This window comes from Hyla sarda, chromosome 3, assembly GCF_029499605.1.
Source record: "Hyla sarda isolate aHylSar1 chromosome 3, aHylSar1.hap1, whole genome shotgun sequence".
NCBI lineage: Eukaryota > Metazoa > Chordata > Amphibia > Anura > Hylidae > Hyla > Hyla sarda.
Window position 1 is genome coordinate 226,678,632 of NC_079191.1, and position 11,969 is coordinate 226,690,600.

Consider the following 11,969-nt stretch of genomic DNA (forward strand, 5'->3'; position numbering starts at 1 on the left):
ATATACATATATATATATATATATATATATATATATGTAGTGTTTCCCAACCAGGGTGCCTCCAGCTGTTGCAAAACTACAACTCCCAGCAAATATATCATAAATACATACACATAGTAGTGTTTATGCATTATATATATATATATATATATATATATATATATACATATATATATATATATATGTATATTGTATGTGTGTGTGTGTAGCAGTGTTTCCCAGGGTGCCTCCAGCTGTTGCAAAAACTACAACTGCCCAGACAGCCTTCGGAGAGAAAGACAGCGTGATGCTGTTGAAACGTTGCATCCACCAGAACATGGGTTAATAAAGCACATTTGCTTACCTTTTGGTGGATATATATATATATATATATATATATATATATATATATATGTCTGTATTATTGTATTATTGATAATGGATAGATAATAGGTAAAGCAACATTACATAGTTAGATAACTGTAGATAGACATATAGAGAGAGATCAGTAAATAGAAATGTAAATAACTGGGGATTGATACATAACGAGATACATAACTAGATAACGAGATGCATAGATGACTATAAATGTAGACATATATATATATACATGTATTTTAGATAGATAAATAACTATATATAAATACATATTATTTATATCTATCTATATACATGTATTTTAGATAGATAAATAACTATATATAAATATATATTATATATATCTATATACATGTATTTTAGATACATGAATAGATATATATATATATATATATATATATATATGTATTTCAGATGGATAGATTAATATATATATATATATAGATGTATTTTAGATATATAGAATTATATATATATATATATATATATATATATATATATATATATATATGTAACTAGATAGATGAATGGAAAGCTGTCGAGCCGATAGTCTTCTGCCTCTGTGGGATCAGTGATAGGATCAGATCTTCACATCTTCACATCCTCTGTTCTGCATCAGTTTGGTCCTCTGAATAGAAGTCCCTGGTGGGACATTGCTGTGAGCAACTGTGCTTCTGTAGCCGACTGTTGTTCCTTAACATTCATGCCTCATTATGGGGCAACCTGTTAACTAAAAAGCTCACAGTGCCAGTCTGTTCCTGAGGGGCACAGACAGTTCAGTGCTTGGCATAAACAGGGCTCCACCAATAAAATATCCTTCCAAGTCATCTTTGTGCCAAGGTTTAGCTGTGGTAACTAAACTTCCAGATTCTTAGCTGGAGTCTATAAAACCCTTGGTGGAATGTTTTGATTGAGTCCAAACATTGTCCTGGAATAAAGCTGAAACCATGTAATTAATGTGTCTTTTTTAATAAGGGACAATACGGTCGTTCAAGCTATTTAATTTCATTTAATTTTCCATCCCATTTGCTGCAAACACTGCCCTTACTTTTAACACCCAGCCTTTCATGCTGCATTGTGCTCCACTGGGCACATTACATTGCTTTCACCCTTGCTATTTAAGGCAAAGAAAATGTGTTCCTATTGCCTTTTGTCACTTCACTTGGGGAACTTCAACTTTGAGCCACAGGACAGAATAAAAATGGAGTAGCTGGTGTGAAAGCTTCCAGAGCAGCCTTTTCTATTCTCCCTGGATGGGAACCAGTCCCAATTGGCTATATTAATAAATAACTTTCATCCCAGCCGGGCTTTACATGCCCCTATTCATAGAATGGCTCGCGTGTCCTTCACGCCTTTTGGCTCATTGAGTCCTGGATGGAGATGGCCCTAAATGGAGCAGTTGGGCACCTTTACCTCTGCTGGTGTAAATGAAACAGTGTCATCCCAGAATGGCCAGAGGTTACCAGGACATGTTCACTGCTCCACTTTATGGCCCTCCATGAACCATTCACACACATGATCAAAGGGGTCATCGCAGTTTTCTGGTGCCCATGGTGAAGCCTGCAGTGCCAGTGTCCTGGAGGAGAAGGCAACATGGCAGCACTTTGTATACAGCTACACTAAGGGAAAAGCCTTCTTAGAATGCTATATATATATCTATGTATCTATCATCTATCTAACTATCAGCTATCTAATATATATCTATCTCTCTTATATCCATCTATCTATCTCATATCTATCTATTTCATATCTATCTATCTATCTATCATCTATCTCATATCTATATAACTATTTATCTATCTATCTTCTATATATCTATGTATCTATCATCTATATTATATGTATATATCTCTCTTATATCCATCTATCTATCTTATATCTATCTATATTATCTATCTCTATCTATTATCTATCTATCTTATATCTATCTATCTATCACTATATATTATCTATCCATCTATCTTATATCTATCCATCTTTCTATGTTATATCTATCTATCTATCACCATCTATTATCTATTTATCTCATATCTATCCATCTTTCTATCTTATATCTATCTATCTATCACTATCTATTATCTATCTATCATCTATCTGTCTAATATCTATCTATCTATCATCTATCTATCTTCTATCTATCATCTATCTATCTATCTATTTTATATCTAACTATCTATCTATCTATCATCTATCTATCTATCTATCTATCTATCTTATATCTATCTATCTATCTATCATAGGCATACGATAGGTAAATGTATATGATCGACTAGTTTCTGTACCATACTGAGATGTCTTTAGTGATGTCCACAGTTCTTATGATAATGGATGAGACCATACAGTAATATCCACCACTACTGTCTTTATTTAGGGTAAAACATATCCCCATGAGGTAGGTTCTCCTTCCAGGTGCCCAGGATAAAGCAATGTCTTGCAGAAATCCCCCATTCTTAATAAATAAACTTGCCTCAGTACTCAGCCAGTGAAGCACATGAAATGATGGTTATTTAGGAAAACTTGTAGGTATTTCTGGTGTTTTCCCATCAAGTACCTGCCCAAGTTTTGTTTGGCACACGCCAGGAATCAATAGGAGTTAACAAGTCCTTAAACATTCCTGGTCCCTTTGTTAAGTAGTCCTTTGCCATAAAGCCAAGGGAAGAGAATGAAAGATCTTTGAAGTCTATTAAAGCTGAAAGGAGTCAGCCAAGTAGACTTGAAACAGTCCCTTCTTCTGCAGAGCTGGTTTGTCGCTGGACAATACAGGGAGGTAGAATTTATGGAGAAATTATACAGTGGATTTGTCACTTAAAATATCGTAAGTGTCCAGGGGACAAAGCCCCATGCTGAGGATTAATGGTCCCTCCAGACCTCTCATTCACCAGGGGCTTTTCTCTGCCCTTGACAAATTGGATTTTTAGGAATGGGAAGGTCGCCTGGACCATTGTCTGCTCCCCATTCATGGAGGGTGATTATGCAGGAGGGTTAGGGAAAGTGTCCATGTGACCCCCTTGGATGGAACTGTGCAGCTGCTAGAGCAGCTCAACTCTCTCACCAAACTCTGCGCCCTAGAGCATCATCGTGCCAAGGGGGAGCCCTCCCGAGCCCATAGAAAAGCGGCGTTCACTGAGCAGCGCGTCACTGTGCAGGCGGAGATAGTCAGGGTGAACTGCTGCCCGTCCACTGCTCCTGTCACTCCAGCCTGACACTGATCACCATGCACTCCAGCCGGGCTCCGGCCATCACCGCCGACACCTGCATCCCGGCCGGCCTGCGCCTGGGACCCGTCCTCAGCAGCTTCAAGCTGGGGAAATACCTATCGGACCGCAGGGAGCCGGGACCAAAGAAGAAGGTATGTACAGAGCCAGCACCCTGGATGCAGCCTGCAGTGGGTGCTCAGCTTGCTTTAGTCCTCCAGCACTATATTTATCCCAAAAGTTTATGTCGGAAACCGGAATATATATTTAGACATTAATTATGGGAAATTAATTTTAATTATTTAATTGATTAATTAATTAATTAATTAAAATTGGTCTAATTAAAAATTAATTTATTTTGTTTTACATTAGGTCATCTCTTGCAAAGTATTATCTACTTATTGTGATATATATATATATATATATATATATATAAACACACACTCACACACATAGATAAACACACACTTATATGCATAACAGGGGGTTCTGTTTTCTTTTTTTATGTTTTAGCAATAATGTATTTTGGAATATAAATCGGTACATTCAGATTAATTAAAGAAATGACAAGTCCCGGCGATGAAGCAGAAGTTAAAGCCGATTAGTTTAAGGCAATTCGGGGTAAACGCATTAACATTAAAAAATACATAAGGGAATATAAAACAGTTACTAGATAAATAATCGCCATAATGTACAAAAGACGCAGATCGATATCTTTTGTCACACGTTCCGCTTTGATTTTTATGTCTTTAAATTGTATTTAAACGCCCTGCCAGACTCCAAATGTATTCCTCATCATCTGGCGACATTGGGTTCTCACATTAGTTTTCATTGTCCTGTGACTTTTATTGCTGCCCATTCAGACACATTGATATGGTATATTATTATATTGCTCCCTACGGGGGAGATGAGGAGTTCTCTATTCATCCCGGCTCTAACGGGAACTTCTGTAAACATCATCTATCTATTTATTATGTATCTATACTAATCTATCTATCTATCTATTTATCTATCATGTATCTACACTAATCTATCTATTATCTATCTATCTATCTATCATCTATCTATACTAATCTATCTCTATCTATCTATTATGTATCTATATTAATCTATCTATCTATTTATCTATCTATTATCTATCTATCTAATTATCATTCATCTATCATCTTTCTATCTATAATTATCCATCTATCTATCTATCTATCTATCGATCTATCTATCATCTATCCATACTAGTCTATCTATTATGTATCTATACTAATCTATCTATCTATCTAGCTATCTATCTATTATTAATCTTTTATGTATCTATACTTATCTATCTATCTATTATGTATCTATACTAATATATCTATCTATTATCTATCTATCTAATTATCATCTATCTATCATCTTTGTATCTATAATTATCTATCTATCTAACTCTATCAAATTATCATCTATCCTCTGTCTCGCTCGTTCTCTCTCTCTGATATCTATCTATTATCTATCGAATATACATTTATCTATCTATCTATCTATCTATCTATCTATCTATCTAATATCTATCAATTCTTTATATGACAATCATCTAATATCTATCTATCTATTATCTATCTATCTATCTATCTATTTATCTATTATCTATCTATCCTGTCTCGCTCGTTCTCTCTCTCTCTCTGATATAAATCTATCCATCTATCTATCGAATGTACATTTATCTATCTATCTGCCAATGATCTAATATCTATCTATCTATCTATCTATCTATCTATCTATCTATCTATCTATATCTATATATTTATCTATTATCTATCTATGTATTATCTATCTATCTATTTATCTATTATCTATCTATCTATCTATCTATCTATCTCTCCTCTGTCTCGCTCGTTCTCTCTCTTTCTCTCTGATATAAATCTATCCATCTATCTATCTATCTATCGAATGTGCATTTATCTACCTATCTGCCAATCATCTAATATCTATCTATCATATATCTCACAGTTAATATCTATCTGATATCTATTTCATCTATCGATCTATGTATCGAATTTCTATCTACCTATCTTTCTATTCTCTATGTTATTATTCTGTAAACTATTATCTATCTAATATCTTATCTATATATCTGTATAATCTATCTATCTATCTATCTCTTTTAACTATGAGTAATTGCTGAATATGATGATGATAATAACTATTATTATTTTTAGCATAATGTTAGATTAAGTCGTTGTATCATGAGGAGGAGAATCATCAGACTTTCTTACATTTTAGGTGCGATTTGTTCGAGGAGAACTTGTGGATGAATCAGGGGGTCCAGCCTCGGAATGGATAGGGTTAATACGAGCGGCAAGAAATAGTCAAGAACAGAACTTGGAAGCGTTCTCTGATTTACCAGGAGGACAGGTACACACGCTGTGAAGACACTTGTTGAATGAAGCGATCGTTTTAGTGTTTCACTCTATAATTATTATTATTATTATTCTCATCATATAGATACCGAATGGTTGTTGTGCTGCTGCAGTATACTTATAGATAGCAGAATGGTTGTTGTGCTGCTGCAGTATACTTATAGATAGCAGAATGGTTGTTGTGCTGCTGTAGTATACTTATAGATAGCAGAATGGTTGTTGTGCTGCTGTAGTATACTTATAGATAGCAGAATGGTTGTTGTGCTGCTGCAGTATACTTATAGATAGCAGAATGGTTGTTGTGCTGCTGAAGTATACTTATAGATAGCAGAATGGTTGTTGTGCTGCTGCAGTATACTTATAGATGAAGTTCTCTCTATAGACGTGCAGATAGATAGATATAGATGCAGAATGGTTGTTGTGCTGCTGTAGTATACTTATAGATAGCAGAATGGTTGTTGTGCTGCTGTAGTATACTTATAGATGCAGAATGGTTGTTGTGCTGCTGTAGTATACTTATAGATAGCAGAATGGTTGTTGTGCTGCTGTAGTATACTTATAGATAGCAGAATGGTTGTTGTGCTGCTGTAGTATACTTATAGATAGCAGAATGGTTGTTGTGCTGCTGTAGTATACTTATAGATAGCAGAATGGTTGTTGTGCTGCTGTAGTATACTTATAGATGCAGAATGGTTGTTGTGCTGCTGTAGTATACTTATAGATGCAGAATGGTTGTTGTGCTGCTGTAGTATATTTATAGATGCAGAATGGTTGTTGTGCTGCTGTAGTATACTTATAGATGCTGAATGGTTGTTGTGCTGCTGCAGTATACTTATAGATAGCAGAATGGTTGTTGTGCTGCTGCAGTATACTTATAGATGCTGAATGGTTGTTGTGCTGCTGCAGTATACTTATAGATAGCAGAATGGTTGTTGTGCTGCTGCAGTATACTTATAGATGCTGAATGGTTGTTGTGCTGCTGCAGTATACTTATAGTTGTGCTGCTGCAGTATACTTATAGATAGCAGAATGGTTGTTGTGCTGCTGTAGTATATTTATAGATGCTGAATGGTTGTTGTGCTGCAGTATACTTATAGATGAAGTTCTCTCTCTAGATCTATTACCGGACGGTGCGGGAGGTGCTGGCAGGAGAGGAGCTCACAGCCTGGTACTCTAATGCCTTGGCCCAGTGCTTCGATATCGCTACCACCGCTACCCCAACACATGACGAGAAAGGTATTGATATTTCTATTATTATTATTGTTATTATTACTGCTTAATATTTGCAGATCATTGGTCACCCATGCCTAGTTTGCACAATCTATGTTGTGTTTCCTTCCGTTTGATACAATCAGTAAAATAAAATGTTGGATTATAACAATAAAACATACTGAATATCACTCACAAGATTCTTGTCCTCGTATATGATTATTACTTTGTTATTACTTTGAGGGTGACACTTACATACTAAAGGACGTTACAGCCAATACGCTTAATACAGTATCCCGAAAACCGGTTATAATGTACAACTCACATACAATTATACAGGGGGCAGGATAGCGATCACCGTATATACCGAGGGGGAATGGGGATCTGTCAGCGTAACGGATTTCAATAGATCCTTACACTTGAACAAGCGCTATTCATGGAAACTGCTCTTTATCCGGCTAAACCAGCAGTTTAACAGGATTACAACTTAACCAACGTGGCTTCTCCCTAATCCATGTGTGACACACTACAACAGAGCACAACATACACACTATATAGATAAATGGATATATATATATATATATATATATATATATATATATATATACATACATATATATATATATATATATATATATTAAATACAACATATATATATATATAAAACACGCATATATATACATAAATATATATATGTGTGTGTATATATACATATATATATATATATATATATATATATATAATACCTAACATATATATATATATATATATATATATATATATATATAAAACACATAATATATATATATACATATATATATATATATATGTGTGTGTGTGTGTATATATATATATATATATATATATATATAATACCTACCATATATATATAATACATAATATATATATATATATATATATATATATATATATATATATATGTAGCAATAATCCAGCAGCACTCCAAGAATTGTGAAAAACTGTGGTAGTTTATTCACCCAAGTCTATGTGACGTTTCGGCTACCCGCTTGTAGCCATTCTCAAGCTTGAGAATGGCTACAAGCAGGTTGCAGAAATGTCGCATAGACTTGGGTGAATAAACTACCACAGTTTTTCACAATTCTTGGAGTGCTGTTGGATTATTGCTATTGAAGATTGTGGGGATCCGTGACCTGGTTCCTTGGCCTGCCTGCACCCTTCACCATTGACAAAACGCCTGGTTGTGCTGCTTCTCCCTCCTTCTATGTATATATATATATATATATATATATATATATACATACATATATATATATATATTTATATATATATATATATATATATATATATATATATATATATATACATAGTAAATTTGAGTAGCCATATTAGTCCAGTGATGCAAATTATATAATGTTGCAGTATCTTGTAATACCTTTTTTTATTGGACTAACAGCATTTTGTAGAGACAAGCTTTCGGGATTCCTCCCTTTATCAAGTCCAAAGCAAATCTACTTGGACTTGATAAAGGGAGGAATCCCGAAAGCTTGTCTCTACAAAATGCTGTTAGTCCAATAAAAAAAGGTATTACAAGATACTGCAACATTTTATAATTTGCATCTATATATATATATATATATATATATATATATATATATATACACACACATAAATATATATATGTATTTAGTATATATACATAAATATATATATAATATATATGTATACACATAATTAGAGACATAGTATATATAGATAGATAGAAACACAGCATGCTTGTACTGTACACAGATGTTCTAGCTGACAGATGAGTCTATTGCACCGCTAGTCGTGTCCGTCTGAGGGACAGCAATGGTTGTGTTCATATTGTTGAACTGTTAGTGGGAGATCATCATCATTACATGAAGCCATTGTCATTGGAATGAGTGCACAACTAGCCAACATACGCTACCTATTCTTCTAATGTCAACAGATGGGCCAGATCCCAGTGATCCCATTACAGCAGCTGTGTGCAGGGAACAGGGGGGTTAATAGGAAAGGGACAGCAGAGTTCAGCAGGATTACAGAAAGCTCATCGTCCATAAACATATATATATATATATAAAAAAAAAAAAATATATATATATATATATATAAATATATATATATATATATATATATATATATATATTTGTATGCTTTCAGCATGAATGGCAGAAAACTTTCCATAATCCCTATATATATATATATATATATATATATATATATGTGTGTGTAATATACTAAGTCAGTGTTTCCCAACCAGGGTGCCTCCAGCTGTTGCAAAACTACAACTCCCAGCATGCCCGGACAGCCAAAGGCTGTCCGGGCATGCTGGGAGTTGTAGTTTTGCAACAGCTGGAGGCACCCTGCTTGAAAACACTGGTCATATCAGTGTGCACATTTCTTTTCATTTATTTTAACCACAGTTTTTTCCTCCCTAGGTGAAGAACGCTATATTTGCTGGTATTGCTGGAGAACCTTCAAGTTTCCCAACACCTTAAAAGCTCACATCCATTTCCACTGTGCTCTGAACAATGGCAGAAGCTTCATCAGCAATGAGCACATGAGGAGCGCAGACATTTTCAGCCTGTCCCCTAAAGCCCCAGATGGGGTGTCTAATCTCCCCCCAACACTAAGGGGGAACCATCAGCAGACCAACGGGGCAACCAGAGACACTATTAAAAGGGAGTCCTCCTTGTCTCCAGCTTTAAACAAACTGGGGGTGATCAAAAAGGCTCTTGGGAAGGAAGAGCAGGACAGAGCCCTGGACATGAGCGTCAACTCTGCCAGAAGCCATGGCCAATTTGTAGGCTTGGTGGGGAATACTTGTGCTGGGAACGGGATGCCTTTTTATCCAGGCTTGAGGTCGGCCTTTAAACCCACTGGACTGTCTAAGTTGCCCCACACCGATGCTGCCCGGGAGGACCCAAAATCAAGCAGCCTGGGCTTTAGTAAACTTTTGGGGACTATCAAGCCAAGTCGCTCAGGAAATGAAAGCTTAGTGACTAGCCACTCCAAGTGCTTGGTCCCAAGTGATGGTCCTAACGGTGTCCTGTCCTGTACCACTGGCCTGAGGGGGTTTCCAATTTTATCTCACCTGGAGGAAACATCAGCATTCAAGCATGTGGAGAGGGGTCTCCATAGTAGTTTATCGTCCAGCAGTCGCTACAACCAGATCCCACAGACAGGACTGCACTTTACAGAGAGGTTCTCCATCCCCCAGTTTGAAGGCATCAAGTCCTACTCAGCGGAATGTAATATCCCAGTTATGCCTTTCACTGTATACAATGGAGAGCTCCTGTACAGCACGCCATATTATCCATTCAAGTTCCACTTTAGCAACCTTATCAAGTATCCGGAGTCTATGTCTTACTTCAATACTGGGCCAGCTATGACCCCAGAACTGGGCTCCATCACCACCAGCATAGACCGGGAGATAGCAATGCATAACCATCAACTCTCTGAAATAGCAGCAGAAAAGAGCAGGACTGGGAGACTGGACACTTTAACTGGGGCCACAACCTCAGCCACAGGCAAACCCAAGAAAGGCCACTTGTGCCTATACTGTGGGAAGCTCTACTCTAGGAAATATGGCCTAAAGATCCACATGAGGACTCATACAGGCTACAAGCCACTCAAATGTAAGGTGTGTCTGAGGCCCTTTGGAGACCCCAGTAACCTAAATAAACACATCCGACTGCATGCAGAGGGCAATACACCATATAGATGTGAGCACTGTGGGAAGGTGCTGGTCAGAAGAAGGGACCTTGAGAGGCATGTCAAATCAAGACATCCAGGCCACAGCCTCAGCACTAAAGAAGAGGTTCATGGTGACCCTTCTTACCAACAACCAGACCCCAAGAGTGAGGACAATGACAGTGATGTGGACGTGTGCTTTACAGATGAGCAAAGTGACCAGGACACAGGAGGCAGCAAAGAGCACTAAGGACTTTCTATCATGAAATCTAATAATTATATATAAATATATGCAGATGTATATATACCTATACGGAATTTAATAGGGCGTATCTATTTATGTGCTTTTCAACATAACCTCTTGGAACTTTAATCCACATATGGACTTGTCAAGGAGGAATTCAGTAAATGCTGAAGCTGTGTGTAAGACTGTATTATAGAGATTTTGTGATCAAAGTAAGTTGCACGTTTAATTAAAATAGATGATACCTGATTGTTTACAGCTTGTCTGCTCCATCTCTTCATAGGGGTACAGCTGGCAGCCCCAGAATATTGCTGTCAAAACAAAGTTCATATCACCTGATCATGACCTTCTTCCCAATAATCTACATCTCACTAAATTTCGTGCCTTCATATTTTTTCTAAAACAGAGCATTTCAACAACCAGAGTATATCCGGCTTTCACTTCCATTAAATTGTCAATTTAACAAAAGTCTTGACAATGTCTGATCCTAATGTGTGGAGGAGACACGAGATGAAATGAACCTATATCCAAGAAACTGAATTATTGTAACAAAATGCTCTTAGATATTAAGAGTTCTGTAGAGTTTTTAATAAGCAATGATGTACAGTGAGTGAAGTTTATTGGTCTTGGTTCAGTTTTTGTTATGCGTTTTTTTTTTTTTTTTTTTTAAATAAACTTATTGACAAACCCACGTTTGTCTCATGGAAACGAAATGGTGTTTATATTGTTACTACTGTTGTGCTTCATTTATTTATACACAAGCATTGCAAAGACTACAAACACATCTGATACATATAGTAAATACTACATGTAATGTGCAGCTGGGAAAACAGATATCGTTGGAACAAATATTACAGTCAAATTTGAAACTAA

The 11,969-nt window shown here is 36.1% G+C and overlaps 1 protein-coding gene across 1 annotated transcript; it reads left to right on the forward strand.

The window, feature by feature from the left end:
• Nucleotides 1-3,571: 3,571 nt before the first annotated feature.
• Nucleotides 3,572-11,731, forward strand: PRDM13 (PR/SET domain 13). Its single transcript, XM_056563273.1, has 4 exons — nt 3,572-3,706; nt 5,811-5,942; nt 7,063-7,183; nt 9,598-11,731. The coding sequence occupies exons 1-4, from the start codon at nt 3,572-3,574 to the stop codon at nt 11,100-11,102; spliced, it is 1,893 nt and encodes a 630-aa protein (XP_056419248.1). The 3' UTR covers nt 11,103-11,731.
• The last annotated feature ends 238 nt before the right edge of the window (nt 11,732-11,969 follow it).